The sequence below is a fragment of the Tauraco erythrolophus genome, chromosome 4 (assembly GCF_009769465.1).
Source record: "Tauraco erythrolophus isolate bTauEry1 chromosome 4, bTauEry1.pri, whole genome shotgun sequence".
NCBI classification, from domain to species: domain Eukaryota; kingdom Metazoa; phylum Chordata; class Aves; order Musophagiformes; family Musophagidae; genus Tauraco; species Tauraco erythrolophus.
This window is the reverse complement of record NC_141468.1, coordinates 60,623,340-60,648,356: the sequence shown is the minus strand read 5'-3', so window position 1 is coordinate 60,648,356 and position 25,017 is coordinate 60,623,340. Positions and strand designations below refer to the sequence as shown.

General features: G+C 48.4%; 1 protein-coding gene across 1 annotated transcript; it reads left to right on the top strand.

Moving 5' to 3' along the window:
- Window positions 1-3,147: 3,147 nt before the first annotated feature.
- CYTH4 (cytohesin 4) lies at window positions 3,148-24,515 on the top strand. The gene is made up of 13 exons (XM_086610230.1): window positions 3,148-3,166; window positions 8,956-9,038; window positions 12,915-13,012; window positions 13,269-13,335; window positions 17,481-17,599; window positions 17,983-18,063; window positions 19,633-19,745; window positions 20,330-20,478; window positions 22,155-22,266; window positions 22,660-22,736; window positions 23,112-23,183; window positions 23,987-24,141; window positions 24,443-24,515. The coding sequence occupies exons 1-13, from the start codon at window positions 3,148-3,150 to the stop codon at window positions 24,513-24,515; spliced, it is 1,218 nt and encodes a 405-aa protein (XP_086466356.1).
- Window positions 24,516-25,017: the final 502 nt, after the last annotated feature.

Genomic DNA, 25,017 nt, shown 5'->3' with positions numbered 1-25,017 from the left:
TATTCCTCTCCTTTCCTCCTTCCTTCCTTCCTTCTTTCCTTCCTTCCTTGTTCTCTCTTTGCTTTTTCCTTTGTTTTCCCTCTGCCTTTTTTCACTTGAAATAATGAGAGGGTTGTGTTGTAGTCCTTTCATGGCATTTTTGTGCCATGACCACAGAACACATATCACTTACCTTAAGGGCATTTCCAGATGCATTGCTGGCTGGGACAGTGTTGGTATCCACCTGAGTTCACTAGAAATCTGTATTGTCTGTCTCAGATGCTCAAGACAACTGACCTTTCGTCTAGGTCCAGATTTCCTCAAGAGAGGAACTGGTTGCTTTGCTCCAGGGCGAGCCTGGAACAAAAACTAGTTTGTGCAACATGTGAATGAGCAGGAATAAGGATCTGGAGAGGCAGGCATACATATCCTGCACTTTGGAAAAAATGAGAGATGCTCCAGGCTTAGTTTAGTCATATGATCCCGTCTCACTTCTTGTGTACTCTCATGAAAAAAACATCCCACAGGTGTTTCATTTTTACGTGGGATAGACTTACTCAGGTTTTTAACAATGCGTTTCCCATTCAGACTCCTTTGACTGAAATAATTGAAAGCATTTAAAGAGCATCAAGGACAAACACTGTTAAAAGCAAGGCTACTAGAACCAGGAGGATGTAAGTAGTGGAGGTCATCATTGAAATGAATTAGTAGATAAGGTCCCAAGATAGAGCAGTCAGGGATTCCAAAAGGCAGGCAAGAAAAGCTGTGGAAAGAAGGAAACATCAAGGAGTTAAGAGACAATGCAAGTATGGATTAGAGACACAGGTACAGGTTTTGCATTGCTCTCTGTTGGAGTGGCTGAGCGTGCTTCTGCAGCGCACAGAGGCATTCATTTTGGTGTCTGCAGGGTGCTTGTGGTTTGACCTGCCCACAGATACATGTATAAGATCAGCTCTGATCAAGCTGCTTATGTATGTCGTCTGCCCTTGAGGGAGGCAAGACCAGGTCTTTCAAACAAGTGCTTTAGGTCGACATGTCTGCTTGATGTCAGCTGCAGTATTGCTGAAACAATTTTCTTTTGATGGAAAACAATGATGGAAGTACTAGAGGTGATAGGCTGAACCCAGCCCCAGTGCAGGAACTGGGACACTGGGCCACACTGTGGGGCGATGAATTCTCCTCTGATGTGGCCCAGAATCTCAAGATAGAAACCAAGTTTACAAGGGGTAGGCTATTGGCAATTTGTGACCCCAAGGCAGGCCTCTGATAAGCTTTAAGAACGGACTTTGGAGGTAATGAAGGGCAAGGCAGACGGGTGATGGTTTGAAATCAGATTGCATTAGTAAGTCTCATTTTTTTCTCCTTCCTTTTACCCCTCCCAAATAAGCTTTTAGTTTCTTCTTTGAAAATATTGACCCTGACCATGGAAAGTGAGTGGTGAATATTTGCCTCTGACTCTTCCTAAAGATCATGTTATTTGTGACCCTGCCTACAGCTACCTGTGTGGATCCATTCTGGATTTTTGACGCCCCTTGACATCTTTAAGGTTGGGATATCTCTCAGCTCTTCACTGGAGGTCCGTTAGAGCACTTGTCCTCTCCAATAACAGCACTGAACCTATAGAATAACCACAGATAAGAGCAAATGCAAGAGGCTCAGAGGAAGGGAGGGCAATCCATGTCTTTCTCTGTGAGGTTGAATGGCCCTAGGGCAATGGACCTTAGCCAGAGTGTTCAGGCAGATCCTGCCTTTTGCATCAAGTGTTTTGAAGGGCCAATTATTCTCTCCAGAGGATCCCAGATCAGACTCAGCTAATGGGAATGTGGGAAGGTAGTAGCTCTTCCTTTCCTAGTGATTCAAGGACCTTCGGTCTCACAGAACCCTGTTCTAAATGTTGGCAAGTATACACAGATGCCAGCTCCGACTGCATAAGAAGTCAGAGGGTCTTTTCTTATTTTTCTACACACACAATGCTCTTGCAAACTCTACCTTGCTGTCTCAAGGGAAGATGGTAGGTAGAAGTCAGGATCAGTTCTGCTGTCCTGCTCAAGCCTGCTGTGAGTACAGCAACAGGTGGGGAGCTAAGAATGCAGAGTGCTTCAGAGGTAAGTGTTCATGCATGGAGAGGAGCCATCCCTCTACAGCTTCAGTCCTGCTAGAGGAGGCAAGGGCCCTGTTTAGGTATCACACCTGGTTCAAATTGTACCTTGACCTATTTACTCACAGTCACCAGCTCTTCTGGCTCTGACACGGTGCTCTCCTGCTTGCTTCTTTTTTTCCCCACATTGCCTACATCAGAGATCTACACATAAATCACATGGCAACCAAATACAACTAACTCAAGGGGAAGTGTACAGCCTTCTGGGTCTGTGTGGAGGAGATGGAGGAAAAAGAGCACCTCTCTGCCTTGCAAATGAACAGAGCAGCACCAGTTACTTCAAATCTGACCTGCTAATGCCAGGTCTCCCACTGGCAGCAATATAGCTAAACCTTGAGAGAGGACTTTTTTCCTCCTCGCAATTAGGAGGTTTCCCAAGAAAAAACAGTTTGTTCATGGGGAAAGAAGGAGTACTTAGAGTACAAGTCACTTAGTGGGCAGTTGGGGAGGGAAAAGAAGAAAAAATCTCACCTCAATTAACTACCCTCTCATTTTGGATTGTTCATTCCCCCCTGACCTGCTGCAGAATTAACACAGGAAGAATCTTTCCTTTAAAATTAAAGCAATTCCCAAATCAGACGGGTTCTCTGAATCAAGAACTTCCTTTTTTCCCCCCCTCTCCTGGGTGTATCTCAGACAAAAAAGCCTGAGGTACTATCAGTCTCTCACTGCTCGTTTCAGCCCCCTTGAGCACAGACATGTGCTCAGAGATTCCCCCAAAAGCCTCTGGGATGGAAATGCGTTTGTGGATTTGCATATCAGAAGTAGCCGAGGAGCTCCTGTTAGCTCATAGCGGTATGCACATGCAGTTTCCTTCATCTACGCAAGCTCATGAGATGTGGTCAGAGGGATGAGGAGAGGAAGGGCGGAGTCACAGGGCAACCCGCCCCCCCAATGCTGCTACGGTCTTGGTCCCTGACTCCAGGTTGTTTCAGTTCTGTGAAGCATCTGAGCAGGCAGAAGGCAAGGAGGAACAACGCTTTGTTTGAAAAGACATTGCACTCTTCAGGATGGACTTTTGTCCTGCTGGTAAGCCTTGGCTGTCTTTTGCTTGGTTTCCTGTGCGCTCGGTTTGACGGGGCAGAGCACACCATGAAATCCCAGCACTTAAAGTGGATGCTGCGGCTGGTGGCTGGAGGAACGTTATGGCGGATGATCGCTGGAGGTGCAGTCAATTGCTTGTCAGCCTTAAGTATTATTAGACATGGTTTTCTTTTTACTTGCTTTCTCGTAACCAAACTCCTCTCACATTGGGAGAAATTTTCCCACTGATTTGAATGGCCTTTGTGCTGAGAGTGTTTATTTCTGGTGATCCTGAGCTGAGCTGGGAACAGACTCAGGGGTATCAAGGGTATATGTGATACTTGGGGTGAGCACCTATAAGATTTTTCTTCTCTTTGTGCAGCTCTGGCATGGCTTGCAAGCTCCTCGGTGGTGTTTCCCTACAGCACCCAGGATCTGGTTTGCCTTTGTGGAGCCTCCCATGCAGCTGGGTATCTCAATACAACATGGTTTCAAGGCTTTTGGTACTGAGATCTCTCTTGCGTATGTCCATGTTAAAGGTAAATGACTGTGTTAGGGTTCTACCAACACCAAGCCACCTGCAGGTGGTCCTGCCTGGTCCTGAAATAATTTCAAAAGGCAGATGTGGGTGAGGGGTGATAAACCACATCTGAGGAAGCGAGAGAGATCTCAAGTTTTATTTCCTACTTTGGCAGGAGGTGGATAAAGCGGTTGGAATTCAGCAGGGAAAGGCATACTGCCAGACAGAACATTTCTAGCCTCCGGCCAAGGAAACTCTGAATGTGTGTCTGAGCAAAGGCAGCAGAGAGGGAGAGCTGAAGAGGAACAGGCTGAACAAGGGCCAGGAAGAAAAGAGATGATCTTGCAATGCCCCTGCTGCATCTGACTCCCTGTCCTCGCAGGCTTTTGCATGTAGGATGTAGAGCACATAGTGAAGAGAAAAAGCAGTGCCCAGTTTCAACAACTGTTCTGCACTTTTTAGCTCCTAGGTGGATAGTATACCAGCCTTGCTTGTCGGGGAAACTGGTGGGGCCTACAGGAGCTGAGCTCTAGACGGCATCTGGCTATGCATGTTGGTGAACGTGGGTCTTTTCAGACCACCCAGCCCTCACCACCTGAAAGCAACTGTGAATAAAGCTTCTGCAGGACAAGCTGGGCAGGAGAAGTGGGGTACCTCATGTTTTGCTACTTATTTTGGGATGTGCTTTCCACAGAGACTGAAGCTCTCAGAACTGATGATCTGACACAGTCATTCACTCAAGTTATGTGTTACTGACTGAATTAGGTCTTAAAAGTTAAACGCTGCAGTAGCACAATGAGATCCTGCTCAGGGACAATATGGGTTTGCTCAGCTCTGGCTAGAGGCAGAGCCCGGAGACAGGCAATGTCTGAAGAGATATGTTGGTTCTGACCCAATGTCTTTGCTCAGTCTCAACCTGTCATGTTACAGCTGGGTGGGAAAGTTTGCTTGTTTGATGCTGGTCTACCTTGGGAGCCAAGGGTGCCCCTAGATGCAGGTTTCTGGTGAGCTTTAGAACCCTGGATGTGTTTCAAGTTTTGCAGTTGTAGCATAATTTTCCTGAAGGCCAAAGGTGCACATACACCTTTTCCTAGAGTCGCTCCTCCCTGGAGACGCAATGGTCCTGTTAGGTACCTGTCTGCCCCAGCAGCATGCAGCTGAGACCTATGTCTATGGGGAGGCTGCTCTCCCTGCAGTGGATGTCCTCTTCCACCTTCCCTCAGGGCCCACCGCTGACTGTCTGGGTGAGGCCACAGAGTCAGCATGCCAAATCCTTGAGCTGAGTGTGTGAAACGTGGGAAGGCAGGCTTGTACCATGCTATCATGTGATAGGATGTGTGGGGTAAGAGACATAGGCAAAAGTGGCTGGGAGCTATCCTGACTGCTGTACGTTGTCCTGTGGGATAAGGGGACTGGGAGACAACATAAATTCTTCTTCACACACAGCTGGAATGTCCAAATTAAACCTGTGTGAATTCCACATTGAATTTCTCTTGACACAAGCTGGAAGAGAACTGTGGAGTGGCTGCAGGAGGGAGATAGATTGAACTGGAGGGAATTGAGGAGCTCGAAGGCTTCCTGTTAACTGCCCAGTAGCAGCTGGGTAGGTGACAGTCTGTGCTGGAGATGACACAGCATAATATCAAAAAAGAAAAGGAATTTCAGGTGAAATTTTTCCACCAGACAGCCTCACCCAGGCAGAAGGTGCCCATCAGGCTGCTCTGTGTGTGTGTTGCCGTGGGTGGAGGTGCCACTCTCAGAGCCATACATTGCCTTCCAAATGGGCCAGCTGAACCTCTGCTGCTACGCTACATGGATGGTGTGTAACAGTGCTACAGATGCAGTCTTCATAACCTTCTTCTACTGTTTCTGCAGTCCATCCTTCCAGCTCTCCCAGGTAGTCACTTCTCACTTATCTCTGTGCTCCCAAAGCTATCTTCCTATTCATATACTTTTACTTGGGATTGAAGGCCTCACCTGGCACCTGGACGCCCCTGCACAGCCCTTTGCAATGGCAAATAAGATCAGCAAACACAGTTCTCTGCTGACGACATGAGCAACCATACTTTTGGTTAACTCAGACCTGCCTTCCAGATGGGGAGGCTGAGAGTGTAAGTCACCACAACTGGAATTGAAGTCTGTGTTCTGTTTTGAGTGACAGCACTAAAATACAAGCTCGGGCAATTCATGAAGAACTGGCAGGTCTTTCTATCTGGGTCTGTCCTGAGGGTGGGGAAACAACCTCAAGAGCAGGTGTAAGCCCCACAAATGTGATGCCGATGTGCTTTCCTTTCAACATTTGCTCTCTGAAAATAAATTCCAAGCAGTATCTTCATGTCCTCTTTGGAGAGAATGTTAGCCGTTTTTTTATGTTGTGTGTCTGAACTGGAAGACTTCAGAGTTCATTTGGCTGACAGTATCCCCCTGAAACCTGTGGGTGTTTTGTGGGGTGTTCTTCATCAGAGTGAAATTTCCCCCTGTGCAGAGAACCCTGACCAGGGCTATGGTTCATCTGTGTCCTTACTTAGCCCTAGAGGGAAGCAGAACTTGGTGGTACCAAGGACTGACGAGGCTGAAATCGTTCCTCAGTCCCCCAGTGCAGGGATGAATTCCTTCTGCCATTGCAAACACCTGGAGTGAGCCAGGCAGTGCTTCACTCGGAGTGTCCCTCTCCTGTCGATTCAGATGGTTCTCAACGTGGAGAAGGAAGGAAAGGCAAAGCAGCCAGCTGTCATTATCTCATCTGCTGCTTGCCCAGCTGCCTTTGCTTCCTTCTGTGCCTTTCTGTGGACAGTTCCCCAAACACGCCTTTCGTGTTCACTTCCCCTAACTGTAGACCCCAACGTGTGTAATAACATCAACAAATGGCCTCAAAATAGCATTGAGCAGAGCATTTGGCCTTCTGTTAGGGAAGCAGAGTAACATATAGGCCCTGACTTTGGAATTATTTTCCAAGGCAATTACAGAGACTTAAGCTCTTTAGGAAACTCAGGAAACGTTAGAAGGACCCTCTCTGCAGCTCAATCTAAATTGCTTTGTAAGTTTTATCCACCCATTTTTTTCCTTACTGTTTCACCCTTTCCTGGTTTTTTATTCCTTGATTCCCTCCCCTTCTCCATGACTCGTATGCTTTTTCTCCCCCACTCTCCCCACACACAGCCCTTCCCACGTTTTTCTCATTCTGACGAACTGGACAGATAAATCACTTGAGAGTTGGGGTTTTCAGATGTTCAGGAGGAAGGAGGACTGAGTTATTTACAGTCTCAGTAGGGATCGCGTGGGTGAGATGGTGTCCTTTGGGACCCTCACGTCTCTTTGAGATCCTTTAAACTGCCGTAGGCTGCTTCAGACACAGAACTGAAGCAGAGCAACCAACCACACCACAGACTTTGCTGACAGTGGTGGAGGCAGGGGAGGTTCCTCAGATATGTCCTGCTACTGTGCTTTTGTGGAAAGAAATACAGGACAAAGGGGTCCTAGTGATAATTTGTCAAGGAATCACCCCAGTGATTCCACAATTACCAGACCGCATAGGGGTGAGGGAGATAAAGCTGAGGAGACTGAGAAGCTGTCCTCATCTCCTGTGGATGTCTGAATGGCAGGAGACATAACATAAGCTACCAGAGCCAGGCACGGCTGGCAGGTGCAAGGCTGACATTCGAGGGGAAGTCAGCAACCCGCCTAACAAGCAGCAAAGCCACTGTGTGGGTTTTTGTTGTTGTTGTTTCTTTTTGTTTGTTTGCTTACTTGCTTGTTTTCCCCTCGCAGACAGGTTCAGCTGTTGCGAACTTCTGGGTGCCATAAGTTTTCCTCCCCTATTGACCAGCTTCAGTCAGCTTCTTTTGGATCTTCATCTGCTTGCAGAGCTGGGAGAGGACGCGGGTGCTTCCCAGCCCTGGCTTCGTGATGGCTCCTTGCCCAGTGCTTTCCTCCCAGGGGCTCAGCAGCCTCTCCTCGGGGAATGCAATGCTTGAAAACAGCGGGAGGAGTGATGGGCAGAGGCTGCAGCCCTGAGAAAAGTAATAAGACAGACTTAGCGCATGGAAACTCAACCAGCCTTGAGGATGGGAGAAAGATTAGGGTTGGAGAAGGCAGGTCTCTCTGAGCTGTGTTGCCATGACAGGAAAGAAGCATATAGGTTCTGAGATGACTTCCCTTGTCCCCTTTTCCTTTTGTCTATCTTGGCTGGTTCCTTCCCCTTTTTTCCCCACTCATATTTATAGCAGTCATTTTGCATGTGAGATCCACACTAAGAGAATTTCCAAGGCAGCTGGTGCCACTTCCCCTTTTTCCAGGAAGACGGGAGGCCCAGGGGATTTTGGTTCATGAAACATTGGAGCAGGACATCCAGTGACCTGACTTGGCTTCCTGGGGAAGCTTTGGCTCGCATTTTTTAGGTGCACCAAGGACCCTGACTGCGAGTTCTGCAGTGACGTGCCATGATCTCCTTGTGTGAGATCCTCTGGTTTTTTCCTGGGACTTACCATCTACTTGCCTCTCTAGGGCTGCAGCCTCCTTACTGAAGCGACTGTGCTTCACCTGAGTTATATTTAGCAGCAGTACCATCACCTCAATTCTTCTAGGTCTTTTATGAATCATTTTGTGGTCTCCTTGGCTCTGCTGGTTATCTGTTTGACTTCCTGTACATTACAAGGAAGCCTACTCATGTATCTGCATTGTCTGTAGTCCACAGAACAACAGCCTCCCACAGATGCTCCTTCTTCAGCAAGGCTTTCATTGCCCCAGATCCTGCCTCGGATTTGAAAAACCTCAATTCTCTCTCTTAAGCCATTTCTGGCTCTAGCTGTAGAGAATCAATCCATGAAGCCAGTGGCTCTTCATGGGAGGTTTGGAGGTAGATGAAGTATTTAGATCACAGCTTTGCCAAGGTAAAGGTCTTGTATGTAAAGATGACTGACATAAAAACCACTAAAGAGCATTTGGTAAGACCTCTTCATTGTGCTCTAAGTGAGAGAAATCAGTTGAGTAGGCGGGGTGGGATGCTGTAGGGTTAAACCAGAGGCTATCACCACAGCATCTGGCTGCTAGGAGGGGTATATGGGTCTGTGCTGTTTGCTCTGGACTGAGAACCATTTGCAGGGCAAAGCTGAGGTGCAGTGGCTGCAACAGCACAGAACATATATGCTGGAGCACAGAAATCAGAGTTGCTGTGGCATGACCCTAGGATAGGACAGGTGCTGAGAGGTTGAGGCAGCTTTGCCTGTGATATGTTGGCCCCGATACTACTCTCACAGGCATCTCTTTGTTCTTGCAGGGTCATCTGACTTGAGTGAGGCTGAAGAGGCTGAAATAGAGAAGATCAGGCAGCACAGACAGGAGCTTTTGGAGGACATTAAGGTAAGGACCATCCTGTTTCTCCTGTCTGCCCAGCCTTCTCAAAACTATCTTCACCAAGGAATGTCTTCACATAACAGTCCAGGATATGCAGAAGTGTTCCTGCACAGGAGACATTTGCTCTGGCATGATCCAGCTTGAGTTCTAACCTTCAGGCTGCCCTGGCAAATTTGCCACCAGCGTACCTCCAACCTGTGGTACTCTCTGCCACAGGAGTCATCAGCTACCCTACCTGCTAATGACATATCAGTCCTAGTTACCTACTGCATCACCCTGTGTTTTTCAAATTTTTGTTTGGTTTGTGGATTTCTAACAAGTTCTCTGTGAAGGATCCTGTCTCTTTAGAGTGGTGTGATGGTAGGACCTTCCACATTCTTTTCCATGGTTGAAATGACATTCTTTTCCTGACATCTGTTGGAGAGACAATACAGCAGGGCACAGGCAGTCCAGGAGGTTCCTGGAATGCGTGGATGACAACTTCCTCCTGCAGGTGATAGAGGAGCCGACAAGGCGGGGTGCCATGCTCGACCTTGTGCTCACCAACAGGGAGGGACTGGTGGGTGAGGTGAAACTTAAGGACAGCCTTGGCTGCAGTGACCACGACACAGTGGAGTTCAAGATCCATGGGGCAGCAAGGAAACCATTCAGCAAGCTCTGTACCCTAGACTTCAAGAAGGCGGACTTCGGCCTCTTGAAGCACCTGATGGGCAAAGTGCCGTGGGAGGTGGCCCTGGAGGGACAAGGGGCCCAGGAAAGTTGGTCTACATTCAAGGAGCACCTTCTCCAAGCTCAGCAGAGGTGCATCCCGACGAAGAACAAGTCGGGCAAAAAGACCAGGAGGCCAGCGTGGATGAGCAAGGAGCTCCTGGACCAACTGAAAATGAAGAGGTTAGCCTACAGAGGGTGGAAGCGGAGACAGATAGCCTGGGAGGAATACAGAGAAGCTGTAAGAGTGACCAGGGATCAAGTGAGGAAGGCTAAAGCCCTGAAGGAATTGAATTTGGCAAGGGATATAAAAAGCAACAAGAAATGCTTCTATAGGTATGTAGGGGACAAAAGGAAGTCCAAAGAGAATGTAGGCCCCCTCCGGAAGGATACTGGTGCTCTGGTTACCCGGGACATAGAGAAGGCTGAGGTACTTAATGAATTTTTTGCCTCAGTCTTCAATGGTAAAGCCTCTTGTCTTACCACCCAAGCTGTGGAAAGAACTAGCAGGGACTGTGAGGATGAACCACCGCCCACTGTACTTGAAGACCAGGTTCGGGAACATCTGAGGAACTTGAAGGTGCACAAGTCCATGGGACCTGATGAGATCCATCCGCGGGTCCTGAAGGAACTGGCGGATGAAGTTGCCAAGCCACTGGCTATTGTATTCGAGAAGTCGTGGCGGTCTGGCGAGGTCCCCGATGACTGGAAGAGAGGGAACATAACCCCCATTTTTAAAAAGGGGAACAAGGAGGACCCGGGCAACTACAGACCGGTCAGCCTCACCTCTGTGCCTGGCAAGGTCATGGAGCAGATTCTCCTGGGAACCATGCTAAGGCACATGGAGAGCAAGGAGGTGGTGGGTGACAGTCAACATGGCTTCACCAAAGGCAGATCGTGCCTGACCAACTTGGTGGCCTTTTACGATGGGGTGACAGCATCGGTGGACAAGGGTCGACCAATGGATGTCATCTACCTGGACTTGTGCAAAGCTTTTGACACTGTCCCGCACGACATTCTTCTCTCTAAATTAGAGAGTCATGGGTTTGATGGATGGACCACTCGGTGGATAAGGAATTGGCTCAATGGCCGCACTCAGAGAGTAGTGGTCAACGGCTCAATGTCCAAGTGGAGACCGGTCACGAGTGGCGTCCCTCAGGGGTCCGTGTTGGGCCCGACCCTCTTCAACATCTTTGTCGGTGACGTGGACAGTGGCATGGAGTGCACCCTCAGCAAGTTCGCCGATGACACCAAGCTGTGTGGTGCCGTTGACACGCTGGAAGGGAGGGATGCCATCCAGAGGGACCTTGACAGGCTGGAGAGGTGGGCCCGTACCAACCTCATGAAGTTTAACCAGGCCAAATGCAAGGTCCTACATCTGGGTCGTGGCAATCCCAGGCATAAATACAGACTGGGTGGTGATTGGATCGAGAGCAGCCCTGAGGAGAAGGACTTGGGAGTACTGGTGGACAAGAAGCTCAATATGAGCCGGCAATGTGCTCTTGCGGCCCAGAAGGCCAACCACGTCCTGGGCTGCATCAAGAGGAGTGTGGCCAGCAGGTCGAGGGAGGTGATCCTCCCCCTCTACTCTGCCCTTGTGAGACCTCACTTGGAGTACTGCGTCCAGTTCTGGAGCCCCCAACATAAGAAGGACATGGACCAGTTGGAGAGGGTCCAGAGGAGGGCCACGAAGATGATAAGAGGGCTGGAGCACCTTTCCTATGAGGACAGGCTGAAAGAGTTGGGGCTGTTCAGCCTGGAGAAGAGGAGGCTCCGGGGTGACCTTATAGCGGTCTTCCAGTACCTCAAGGGGGCCTACAGGAAAGATGGGGAGAGGCTGTTCAGGAGGGCCAGTTATGATAGGACAAGGGGTAATGGTTTTAAAATAGAGGGAGGTAGGTTCAGGTTGGATATTAGGAAAAAATTTTTTACTATGAGAGTGGTAGAACACTGGAACAGGTTGCCCAGAGAGGTGGTGGATGCTCCATCCCTGGAGACGTTCAAGGCCAGGTTGGACAGGGCCCTGAGCAGCCTGATCTAGTTGGAGATATCCCTGTTCCTTGCAGGGGGGTTGGACTAGATGACCTTTGAAGGTCCCTTCCAGCCCTAACCATTCTATGATTCTATGATTCTATGAATTTGCTTTTCTTCTTTAACAAACTGATAAACATTTGAAATTCAAGAGCTAAGATCACAGCTTTGTTACATTTGTGCAATATCTAAAGCTTAGTAATGAACACTCCCAGCTCTGGCAGGCTGATGAAGCACAATAGAATGAAGGTCAGAGCAAAAGTGAAATACAGATGCTCTGTTAAATCATGGGATATTGACAAACTTCATGGTTTCTCAGTCTGGGTGCAGACCGTGGCCCTTGTTGAGGCAAGATCTATCATAAAAGAACCCTTCTTCCCCTGCCTACTCTGCTTTGCCTAAGGAAGAATTTGGGTGATTCCTGGAAGAGAGCTGTGATGCACTCTGGCTCCGAGAGGGATCGTAACTGCAGGATGGAAACAATGACATATAGACATCTTCATTTCCTTAGTAACGCGGAATATCCAACCAAGAAGACCACACTCTGTCATGGGCCTAAAGTAAACTGAATTCTGCATTTGATTTTTTTTTAAATTGGGCTGTGATTACTCTTCTTTTATTCCTCCTCTCTTCTTTCTCCACCTAAAGACAGGTATCTGCTCACTGGTATTTGAATGATAGGTGCATTAAAAACTCTGTGTTTCACAATGTGGCCACTTCAGGTTCATATTGACCTCACAGTTACTAGTTCCACTTCCCCTTTCCTGGATGTGTAGCAGGGCTATGCAAAGTAAAAGCTAGAAGGAAATAGGCATGATGGAAGGAGTCTCACATCTGACATTGTTTGAGGAACTGAAATCAGCACTAGAGTGAGTTATCTGATCTCCACACTGGCTAAACTTGATTTTCCAGCCTTGATTGACAACGGACATGAGAACATCCTTCTGCCCCTCTCTCCCATTGTTTTCAGCTGGAATCCAGCAGGGTCAGCCCGGAGCAGTGCCCATTTCATAGACATCCTTGGTGGTTGTGACCATATGACCTATCCTTTTTCTTTGACTGAGGGAAGAAGTAAGACGTGCTCTGCATGTGTCTGCTGTTTTTCCGTCTGTCGCCTTCATCCTCCTGCTATTTCTTTTGCAGAAGCTGAAGGAAGAGATTGCTGAAGTTTTTGCAGAGATTGAGTGCTTCCAAAATGCAGAGAGGCGAGAGGCAGACAATAATCCTGGGGAGCAGACCAGGCAAGTGGGACAAGATGGGTATTCCTTTGTTTACAATGTCTTTCTCTTGATCTTGAGAAAACAAAAACACCGGTGGGAGCTGGATCACAACAAGGACAGGGGAATGAGACCAGGAATACCCTTCTCTCCTCTGAGATTTCTCTTTATTCCTGAATAGTCAGACATCTGTCCTTAAGATATCTGAGTTACCTTGTGAGTGAACTGAGACATAGCCCTTTATTCTAAGTTTGACTTTCCTTCTTCTTCATGTTTTCAGCAAACTATCACAGAGGGATAAACTTCTGTCCCTGGGCCGAAAGAAATTCAACATGGACCCTGCAAAGGTAAGATTTGCTTACTTCACTTATGAGGAGGTGTTTGAGAGTGTGTCAGGTTCCTCGTTTCATTTAGAACAGAAGAGGACAAGGTGCCTCTGTCATTTTGGAAGTAGTTTTTGTTTTGGTAGTACTGGTTGGATTGTGGAGTGAATCCAGGTTTTCCACTTTCAGGAACTCTAATCAATGGGGACCAGACTCCATAGCCTTCAGCCTTCTGCAGAAAGCTCTAAAATTATCATGATTAAGTAGAGAAGATGTCAGAAAGACAGTCTCTTCTTCCTTCCTCCTCACTGGTGGACCATTTTTTTGAGCTCTGTAAGGAAAACCACAAGCTGCGATTGAATGATTGCTCATCTTCAGCTAACCACCACAGCTAGCATCTTGGGTTGCTGCTGGTCTGAATGGCAGCTTTTCCTGCCTCCTCCTCTACTCTGCCGAGAGCCTCAGATGCCTTTTCTCCAGTGTGTCTGCACCACAGCTGGAGTGCTTGCCAGTTCCCTGGACATCTCGCTGCCAGTGGGAGCTTTCTCGGAGCAGCGGTATAAGTATTTACAGCCTGTGTGAGAGCAGGTTTCATTTTGTCTTTCCATCTGACCTTGATTTGAGGCCCCAAGAGGCATCTCTCTCTATGGCACTGTGCCATGCTGTGCAGAAATACCCGAACTAGTGCTGACACCAAAACAGTTTAGCTTTGTTTGCTCAATGCTGAACGAAATGTTATATTACATGCCTATATGGGTTTTACTGTAGAATAAGCATGTGCAGATCTCTGTTTATTGCTTTAGTGACCATGAGATAATAGAATTCTCTATTCTAGGGGAAGTTAGGAGGGGGAGCACTAAAATGGCCAAACTGGACTTTGGGAGAGCAGACTTTGGACTGTTTAGAAGTCTGGTTGATAGAGTACAGTGGGAGACAGCTCTCAAGGGTAAGGGGGTGCAGGAGGGCTGGTTACTCCTCAAAAAGGAAATTCTGGAGGCACAGGAGCAAGCTGTTCCTGTGTGCCGGAAATTGAGTCACTAGGGTAGAAAACCAGCTTGGATGACCAAGGAGATTTGGGAACACCTCAAAAGAAAAAGGGATGTCTTTAAGTTTTGGAAGAATGGGCAGGCGTCCAGGGAGGATTACAGGGAGGAAGTTAGGGCATGTAGGGAGATAATCGGGGGGCAAAAGCCCAACTGGAACTTAGACTAGCCTGCTCCGTAAAGGACAACAAAAAGTCCTTCTATAAATACATTAATAACAAAAGGAGAGCTAAAGATCACCTCCAGCCCCTACTGGACACAGGGGGTACGTTAGTCACTAGTGATGAGGACAAGGCTGAGGTCCTTAACGCCTTCTTTGCCTCAGTCTTTAATAATAAGGTTAGTAGTTCCCAGGTGAGCTGGCCTATGGTGTCTGAGGGCAGGGAGGGAGAGCAGATCGAAGCTCCTGTGATCCAAGAGGAATGGGTCAAAGATCTGCTTCGCCAGCTGGATGCTCACAAGTCTATGGGGCCTGATGGTATCCACCTGAGGGTCCTGAGAGAGCTGGCGGATGTCATTGCCAAACCCCTGTCCATTATCTTTGGGCAGTCTTGGCTCACTGGGAAAGATCCGCTGGACTGGAGGCTGGCGGATGTTACTCCCATTTACAAAAAAGGGTGAAAGGAGGATCTGGGGAACTACAGGCCTGTCAGTCTGACCTCGGTGACGGGCAAAGTCATGGAACAGGTTATCTTGAGTGCTATTAATGAGCACATACAGGTTAACCGGGTGATCAGGCCCAGTCAACATGGGTTTATGAAAGGCAGGTCTTGCCAATCAAACCTGATCACCTTCTATGATAGGGTGACCCGCCTGGTTGACGAGGGAAGGGCTGTGGATGTAGTTTTCCTTGACCTTAGAAAAGCCTTTGATACAGTCTCTCATAGTGTTCTGGTTTCGAAACTGGTAACTGCTGGCCTGGATAGGCACACCCTCCTTTGGGTTAAAAACTGGCTGGATGGCCAGGCCCAAAGAGTGGTGGTAAATGGGGCTAAATCCGGCTGGAGGCCGGTCACCAGTGGGGTTCCCCAGGGCTCAGTGCTGGGTCCAGTTCTGTTTAACATCTTTATCAATGACCTGGATGAGGGGATTGAATGTACCCTCAGTAAATTTGCGGACGACACCAAGCTGGGAGGCTGTGTCGATCTGCTTGAAGGTAGGGAGGCCCTTCAGAGGGATTTGAACAGACTGGATCGTTGGGCTGAGGCCAATGGCATGAGCCTTAATAAGGCCAAGTGCAGAGTCCTTCACTTGGGGTATAAAAACCCCAAGCATCGCTATAGGCTCAGGGAAGAGTGGCTGGAGAGCTGCCTGGTGGAGAAGGACCTGGGGGTGTTGGTTGACTACCGGCTTGATATGAGCCAGCAGTGTGCCCAGGTGGCCAAGAAGGCCAATGGGATACTGGCGTGTATCAAGAATAGTGTGACCAGCAGGAACAGGGAAGTGATCCTGCCCCTGTACTCGGCACTGGTGAGGCCGCACCTGGAATATTGTGTCCAGTTTCGGGCCCCTCGCTTTAAGAGAGATATTGAGCTCCTGGAGCGAGTCCAAAGAAGGGCGACTAAACTGGTCAAGGGGTTGGAAAATAAAGCTTATGAGGAGCGGCTGAGGGAGTTGGGGCTGTTTAGCCTGAAGAAGAGGAGGCTGAGGGGAGACCTGATTATGGCCTACAAGTACTTGAGAAGGGATGGTGGGGAGGTGGGGGAAGGGCTCTTTACATTAGTGATGGGTGACAGGACAAGAGGAAATGGGTATAAGCTTAGTCAGGGGAGGTTCAGGTTGGATGTTAGAAAGAATTTCTTCTCTGAAAGGGTTGTCAGCCACTGGAATAGGCTGCCCAGGGAAGTGGTTGAGTCCCCATCCCTGGATGTGTTTAAGAAAAGGGTGGATGTACTGCTTAGGGACATGGTTTAATGGAGGATTAGGGATGGTTGGACTGGATGATCTCTAAGGTCTTTTCCAACCTAGAAATTCTATGATTCTATGATTCCCTTTTGCTACATGACATAGGCTGACATGCTGCAACGCAAGGAACTTTCTTTGACCCTCCTTGCTAAGGTTACACTTCAACCATGCAATGCTGATACTTTAAACAAGTTCCTATCTCCAAGGTCTCAGAGCAAGTTCCTGAGGCTAGAGGAGGTAAGCACTAGGAATCCTGCTGAACAAAACCTTTTGGGATAAATATTTTCTTCTGGAAAATGGAGCCCCATCATCACCGTAATGCTTCGCAAAATTAAATTCATCTTTCCAAAATTCCGTCTGGGGAAAAAGAAAGGAAAATAGTGTGGAAAAATCTCACAAACATTTCAATTTCTTCTTTTGAAACTGCTTTTTCTTTGGGGCATTTTAGAAATAGTTTCTCATATATTACAAGGCGAAGTGAATTGATTCTGTTGAAGTAGAACATTTTGATGGATCTAAAACAATTTTCATTCCTTTATTGTATTTTGTGAGGAGAATAGCAACATGGTCTGGAGAGTTGCAGTGGTTTTAGATGCTGCTAAGAATCTGAACAAAACCTCAACTTTCTGTGACTTTGAAAATCATGAAATTCCCTCTAAAATAGAGTGTTGTCTTTTTGCACAGTCCAACTCAGTCCCTCTACATTCCATTAAAAAGCATAGAAGAAAATTAAGGAAAAAATATAATTTTGAGTTATCTCAAGCCCATATTTTTGTCTGAGTACATTTTTTAATTATATCCTTTTTTAAACAAACATTATTTTCTTTAATTCAGAAAAAAAAAAAGACATTTAGGAAAAGAACACTGAGCTCTTTTGATTGACAATGTTAAAATGAACCATTTTGACTTTGCCTTAAATTTACCTGCCTTTTGGACTTTTAACCTACATTGCCCTTTTTTGTTTGCTTGAGTTTCCATGCCAGTGGAGCATTTATCCAAATCTAGGGATGAAATGGAAGTGGGATTAATACACCATAGCAGATGAAGAGGGATGGAGTAAGAGCAGGAACACAGCTGTGGTCTTCCACGAAGGATCTGGGGAGTAACAGAGGAGGCAACATCTTCAAAGCCAAGGAAGGCTGATATCAGAGTGTTGGGGTCCTACTTTCTTATCAGTCAGCAGAGCTGTATTACTTCACCATCTTGCTTCTTCTTCCCCAGGGGATCCAGTACCTGATTGAGCAACAGGTATTGTCCTCAGACCTGCAGGAGATCGCCAAATTCCTCCACAAGGGTGAAGGCCTGAACAAGACAGCCATCGGGGATTACCTGGGTGGGAGGTGAGCAACCCAGCGAGGATGAGGAGGCCCTTTGGAGGCCCTGTCCTTCCTGATCCCTCTCAACTATTATTTTAGATGACCCTGGCAGACTTCAGTCAGGTGCCAAGACTGAACATACCTCAAACTGCAGTGGGCTGTGTGGGCATTGCACCCCAGGGAAGGGACCCTTTGGAGTGTGGCTAAGGCTGGCTGCATGGGCTACCTGTCCTCCTGCCTGTTGTGGGGTCAGTCTTCCCAGACAAGTGCATGCATCTTGGCTTCTTACTGGTCAGACGGGAAGTGGAGGCTGGGATGGAGCCAAGTGCATGTCATCACACCAAGGGGCATCCAAACTGAGCAGAATCAAATCTCTCTTCTGACCTTTTCCCTCTCTCCTCTCCCAGGGACCCCACAAACATTCAGATCCTCCAAGCCTTTGTGGCATGTCACCAGTTTGCCAATCTCAACCTGGTGCAGGCACTGAGGTGAGTGAGCATGCAGGATGCAGAAGATGGAGCAGGAGGCTGCTCAATCACTGGGTCTTACCACCCAGGAAGGCTGTGAAGCCCTGCTGGGCTGAAATGAGGCTTTCCAATGCCCTGCTGTGTGTGTTGACTCTAAGACTGTTGCTCTGTGAGGTGTTAACACCTTTTCCTGGGGGAACTCTTTCATGGCCCCTTGACTGGACTGGCCATATGCAGAGAAGATGGGGAAAGCAAGGTGAAGCATCATGGCTTCAACACTTGGGAGGATGGGGCCAGTTATTTTTTGCACCAGGAATCATAGAATCATAGAATGGGTTGGGTTGGAAGAGACCTTAAAGATCACCTAGTTCCAACTCCCTTGCCACGGGCAGGGACATCTTCCACTGGATCAGATTGTGCAAAGCCTCATCCAACCTGGCCTTGAGCACTTTCAGGAATGAGACATCTACAACTTCTCTGGGCAACCTGTTCCAGTGCTTTGTCACCCTCAGAGTGAAGAATTTCTTCCTTAGATGTCTAAATCTACCCTCTTTCAGTTTAAAGCCATTGCCCCTTCTCCTATCACTACATGGCCTTGTAAAAAGTCCCTCTCCAGCTTTCTTGTAGACCCCTTTTAGGTACTGGAAGATTGCTATGAGAACTCCCTGGAGCCTTCTCTTCTCCAGACTGAACAGCCCCAACTCTCCCAGCCTGTCTTCACAGGAGAGGTGCTCCAGCCCTCTGAACATCTTGATGGCCCTTCTCTGGACCCACTCTGATGAGTCCAAGTCCTTCTTGCATTGGGGGCCTGAGAGCTGAATGCAGTATTCCAGGTGGGGTCTCACAAGAGCAGAATAGAGGGGCAGAATCACCACCCTCAACCTGCTGGCCACGCTTCTTTGGATGCAGCCCAGGATGTGATTGGCTTTCTGGGCTGCCAGTGCACATTGCCGGCTCATGTTGAGCTTCTCATCAACCAACACCCTCAAGTCCTTCTCCTCAGGGCTGCTCTCAATCCCTTCTCCACCCAGCCTGTATTTGTGCTTGAGATTGCCTCAATCCATATGCAGGACCTTGCACTTGGCCTTGTTGAACTTCATGAGATTTGCACAGGTCCACCTCTCAAGTCTGCCAAGGTCCCTCTGGATGGCATCCCTTCCCTCCAGTGTGTTGACCACATTGCACAGCTTGGTGTCATCAGCAAACTTGCTAAGGGTGTATGTCTGTCCACACTGCCCATTATATCAGTGACAAAGTGACTCTGTCTTAGGGCATCTTGTTTTCTTATAGGTCAGCCTTCTGGCAGGACTCTTTCTCTTGAGGTCTTTGCTGCCTTGCAGGGTACTCGTTAGGGAAGAGGAGCTGTGATTTCTAGGATCCTTAGTTCTACGTCCTCCTTTTAGTATATTTGAGGCTGATGAGTCCAGGCGATTTCTAGAGAGAGGAGGAGACCTGCTTCATGCACTGTGCTGTCTCCTCAGTGTGATGGGATGACTTCTTTTATTTTCATGGTATCTCTTGGGTTAAGGGAAGGGATAAATGTCCCTTACACCCAATCTGACTAGCTTTCTGGCATGCTGATTCTGATAGGCAGTTTCTATGGAGCTTCCGGCTGCCTGGGGAAGCACAGAAGATTGACCGGATGATGGAAGCCTTTGCCAACTGGTACTGCAAGTGTAACCCAGGAGTGTTCCAGTCTACAGGTAGTTATGGGGAGAAGAAGAAGGCCTATAAAGCTGACCTCCACTTTCTTGCTAGAAAGAGGAGCCCTCCTTTTCCGTTCACAAAGCACAGAGGGCACCACTTGGAAGTGTGGATGTTTCCCCTTAAGCTGAAGGAGGCAGCCTGCTTCCTGTGAAGCTTTTCAATAGACTGAGGTTCTTCAGTCCTCCTTTTGCCACTGTGCTCCAGTCCATCACCATGGGCAATAGACTTGAGAAGTGCTCTCAGCCCCACATGAGGAATACCTCATTGTGACAAGGATAGCACCGACAGATATGGCTCTGTAGAAACTTTCCTGCTGGCGAAGCCATTATCAAACCAGATCTAACTAACTGGTCCCATTACCCTGAAGGGAAGGAATCACTCCCATCATAGGAGATCAACTCTCCTCTAGCCCTGTCTGTCCCTCTGACTCCTAGCAGACACAACATCTCCCTTTTTCTCCTACAGTGGAAGGGATGAGGTGGTTCTCCAGTGACTGGAAGCCAAGCCACCTGTTAGGATGTGGATTGGTCTGCCCTCTAAGACAAGTGCCACCCATCCAGGTTTTCTTTCTCATTGCCAGATACCTGTTATATACTCTCCTTCTCTATCATCATGCTTAACACCAGCCTGCACAACCCCAATGTGAAAGACAAACCCCCCTTTGAAAGGTTTGTGTCTATCAACAGAGGCATTGACAATGGAGGGGACCTGCCAGAAGAGCTCTTAAAGGTAAGATCTCCCATTTTCTCATCAGTCCCTCTTTTCTCTCTGGCTTGGGGTCCACTGAGAAGCAAAGGTTCACAGGTCTCAGCATAATACAGGCTTGCTGACCTTCTGCTGTACAAGGGAAAGGGCTGGCTGTGCAAGGAAAGAGGGCAAGCAACGCTGGAAAATTTAGAAACTGCTTTGGAGAGAGGGCCTGCACACATGCTTGTTGGTAAGGGCATTGAGCAAGAAAGATGAGGCTGGAGACATTCAGAGAATAGTTGTATCGTTTTAAGAAAGTTTATGCTTGTAAGTGTGTCCGTGTGAGAGAGGAACAGATACTGTAGCTGTGTGAGAGAGGAAGACATGAACTGCAGGTGTCTGTGTGTCATATAGATATGAGGCTGTGTGAATGGAGCACCCACCTCTGTGGGAGCTAGCTGGGCACCTGACTCTTTTGGCCAGCTTTGAGAGTCCTAGCCCCATAGGGGACTGTGTTTCTCACATGTCTCTGCATGTGCAAGACAATGTCACTGTGGTCCAGGTGATGAATCCCTTTCCCTTGTTCATACCTAAATGTCTCAGCTGGCTCCAGCATTCACTTCAGTCAGGACACCAGTGCCTGACCTCTCTTACACCAGGATATATCTTTGAGTGAGTGTTATTGACAAGCCCCAAATGAGTGTCAGGGTCTCTTCCAGTATCTGTAAAGGTCTCAGCAGGTCCATGGTGTCTCTGATCCCAGAGGATGAAGATGCAGGGTAGGGGGACAGAGACAGGGGATGCATCCATTAGCAAAGCTGGAGCTACCATTTTCCCAAAGGCTCATCAGGCATGGGACCTGCCCTATGAGGCAAGGTGAAGCTGGGCAGCCTGCCTATGTCTAGCTTCACCCAACCAATCTGGGGAGATTAACGTGTGTCTGTGTTGAAGAGGCTTCCTGCATCCCACACATGGGTTTGCTGAGCAGCATCCCCTCAGGGTAAAGGCTTTAGATTTTTCTCCAGAGTGTCATTTCTTTCAGGCAAGTTGAGGGAAGTTGCAGGAGCCTGTAGTTTCATTACTTTTTCTCTTGGCTTGGGACTTGTGTAATAAATGATGGTGAATTCAATGCTGTGAGCAACATTTTTGTATTCCTTGAAAGCTACTAACACGCCTCTTGTCACTCTGCTGTTACAGATGTCACCCTTTGTGTACTCTGTGCAGAAGCCTTGATTCTACAAAATGTGCCTCCTTGTGGTCATCTAGATGTGTGTGTTGGTCTCTACATACAAGTTCTCAGCAGTGTTTGGCACCACAAACCCAAGGCCTAAATGGAGCCGCAGTCTCTGCAGTGTCATGTGCCCCCCAGCGCTTTAGTAGTACCCACAGCAGGACTTGTGTGACATGGTGGCTGTGGTCGCTGCAGCCTCCCTTGATCTGGGTGTACGTTTTCGTGTCTGTGACTTTCCAAATTGGGTCTTATTTTTTGATGCAGAGTGCCGAAAGAATTGGTGATTCCCCCATGAGACCTTGTGAGGTTTAGACTGAGGGCTCTTGTACCCATCACTGCTCACTGCCTGCCCCCCTCCCCATTCAGCCACCTGCCCCTGTGGAAATAGAGCTTGATGAAACAGATGGACCTAGGAGGGTTGTGTACAAGCTTTGTCAGAAATCTGTCTTTCTCTGTCTCTCTCTCCCTCACCAACGCTCTGGGACAGAATCTGTTTGAGAGCATCAAGAACGAGCCGTTCTCCATTCCAGAGGACGACGGGAACGATCTCACACATACTTTCTTCAACCCTAACCGTGAGGGCTGGCTCCTGAAGCTAGGTAAGGGGGAGGATTCCCCTAGCTCCTCTGAATTCTGTGCCCGCTTGCCTCCCGCCACAAATCTCCCCGAAGACCCCCCCCGCCCACCCCCATCATTCCCACCGTCGGTCTCTCCCGGCTGCTGCGGTGGGACGAGGCTGACACCTGCTGTTGAAACCAGCCGCCTGCTCTCTCCTCCCAGCCTCTCACTGCTCAAACAGGGACCCAAAACCGCATCCCTCACCCCTCCCTCCCCATTCCCAGCCCCCTCAGAGCAAAACGGGTGGCCTCCTCGGGGCTGGCTGTAGGCAGAGCTGGGAGGGTGTGCGTGTGTGTGTCCGGAGCTTGGGCTGGATCGGGAAGGACGTCAGAGTGTCTGACTAATGGCTTTTGAACCTCCTTGCCTTTGTTTAGGAGGACGTGTGAAAACCTGGAAACGTCGCTGGTTCATCCTGACTGATAACTGCCTGTACTACTTTGAATATACCACGGTAACGGCTTAAGTACCTGTTGGGAAGCTGTGTCCTGGGTGGCTGTGAGCCTCTGAGGGGCCAGGGAGGAGCAGAGGGTAGGGGGCAACTCTTCCCTTCAGCCCTGTGCTCCCAGACTGAGCTCAGACCTCCCTCCTCTCCTGTGCCATTTCCTCACCTCTGATCTGGAGGAGGAGAGAGGCTGGACGCTGCAGCTATTGCTGTGATCTCGTCTTGAATAAGCTTCCCATTGTGTAAATGGAGACAGTCTCCCCGGGCACGCGCTGCCCTTGTCATCCCCACAAAAGCACACATTTGGGAAATCAGAAAGGCTGTAAATAGTGGCATAGATGTGGGGAGCATGTCAGGTGTTAATTCATGTTTTCTTGCCTTCAGGACAAAGAGCCTCTGGGCATTATCCCCCTGGAGAACCTATCTGTCCGGAAGGTGGATGATCCCAAAAAAACAGTAAGTCTCTGTTGCTTGGTACTCTGCCAACACAGGCTCTCAGGTGGTCAGAGGGAAGAGCGTACCCAGTTCTCACCATGCTTCTCAGAGGGAAGGTGCCATTCCAAACTGCCTTGTCCCCCCATCTAAACATGATGGTATTTAAACATGACTGTATTTTACCAGGGAAGATCTGGTGTGAATGGAGACCTATCCTTCAGCTGACTGCAGTGTATGTGTGTGTGTGTATGTGTAGGGGGAAAGAGATGAGTGCACATAGCTGACTCGCTACTCCTTTTGCACCAGGAGATGTGGGTTCAGTTTGCCTCCCCAGGACTCTCCATAACGAGTTTTAGCATATGTAGATCAGGCAGTGCTGTGGTGTTAGGAAACCATTTTCTATGGTTACCCGTTCTTTGATGTGGCATGGCCCTGGGAGAAGTGTTTTCTGTCTGTGTGGTGGCAGGCAGAAGAGAGGATGTTGCATCTGCTTGAAATAGGAAGAGATTTTCATGAGTGGAGCAGAGTGACAGATCCGAGACGGTGTTTTCTGATAACCGTTGATGCTCCATCTCTCCATAAAGCCCGTTTTAGTATCCAGCCCTTCATAGGAGGGGTATGTTTACCTAAGAGGAGTGGTCTGGAGATCTAACTCGTAGGGGGATTCTTGAGGTAGGGAAGGAAAGGCTCTGTTGTGTTTCAGAGACAGACTGCTCTCTTACCCTTTGGAAGCTCTGAGCCTGTCACTCATGGCTGAAGGCAGCATAGTTTCCTTGGTCTACTCTGTCCTTGTCTACTGCTCCATTGTATTCCCTTTCTGACAGAACTGCTTTGAGCTCTTCAATCCCAACTGCAAAGGGCAGAAGATCAAAGCCTGCAAAACAGATGGGGATGGGAAAGTGGTTGAAGGCAAGCATCAGTCCTACAAGATCTCAGCAGCCACACCAGCAGAACGTGATGCGTGGATTGAGGCAATACGGTGAGGAGACCAGAACTGGAGGCCTGAGCTTGCCTTCATTCAGCCCCAGTCACAAATGGTCACACAGTTTGTTTGGCTACTAGAGCTTGAAAAAGGGGGTGGAAAGAAATGTCTGCAGTCTAGTAACTGTGGTACCTCTTGACTTCAAAGAGTTTCAATGTCTCTTCTGGAGAATCTCTAGCCACAGCTAAATTCTCTAAATTTTGGTGAATGGTCTGTCTGTGCCAATTCAGTTAGGTTGTCTGTGCTGTTCTCCAGCAATGAATCTCTTACTTTTGCTCCCATTTCCTCTTATTTCCAGGACCAGCATCACACAGGATCCTTTCTATGATCTGGTCTCTGCCCGTAAGAAAAAGATTGCCAGCAAAAACTGAGCCCTGACATGGTCACTGACAGCAGGAAGATGCAGTCGTTGGGCAGCTTCCCTCCAATGCTGGGTCCCTCCCGAGAAGAAATTTGAAAGCATTGGTTCCCTCTGCCTCCCACTTGGCAGGAAGATGACTGACAGGACAACTTGACAGATTTGCTTCTTCCCTTTCCAAACTGAAGGCAGAGGCACAGGGTGCAATCCACTGAGGACTGTCAGAATTGAGAGCATGGCAATTCCCATGTCCAAACATAAACCTCAACAGCAACTGGCCTTTGGATTCTCCCATATAGCCCCAGGCATGTAGGGCAGGATCAGAGGGGAGACAAGAATGTCTCAAGAATGTCTCCAGCTCCTCCTGCCATCAAACCAGGCCTGAGTATTTTTGTGTGAGGAACTGTATAGATGCTCTCGGAGCAGACAAGCACGGTTCAGTCAGTTGCAGATCAGAAAAGCCTCAGCAGTTTGTCTTCCACAAACAGATGTGTAGTAGTTGTGGAGAAAGGGCA

What these genes read in the sequence shown, in the direction of transcription:
- CYTH4 (XM_086610230.1), top strand. An exon ending in TCAACATGGACCCTGCAAAG is followed by an intron (nt 13,336 to 17,480) that starts GTAAGATTTGCT and finishes CTTCTTCCCCAG; the next exon opens with GGGATCCAGTACCTGATTGA. An exon ending in AACCTGGTGCAGGCACTGAG is followed by an intron (nt 18,064 to 19,632) that starts GTGAGTGAGCAT and finishes TGATTCTGATAG; the next exon opens with GCAGTTTCTATGGAGCTTCC.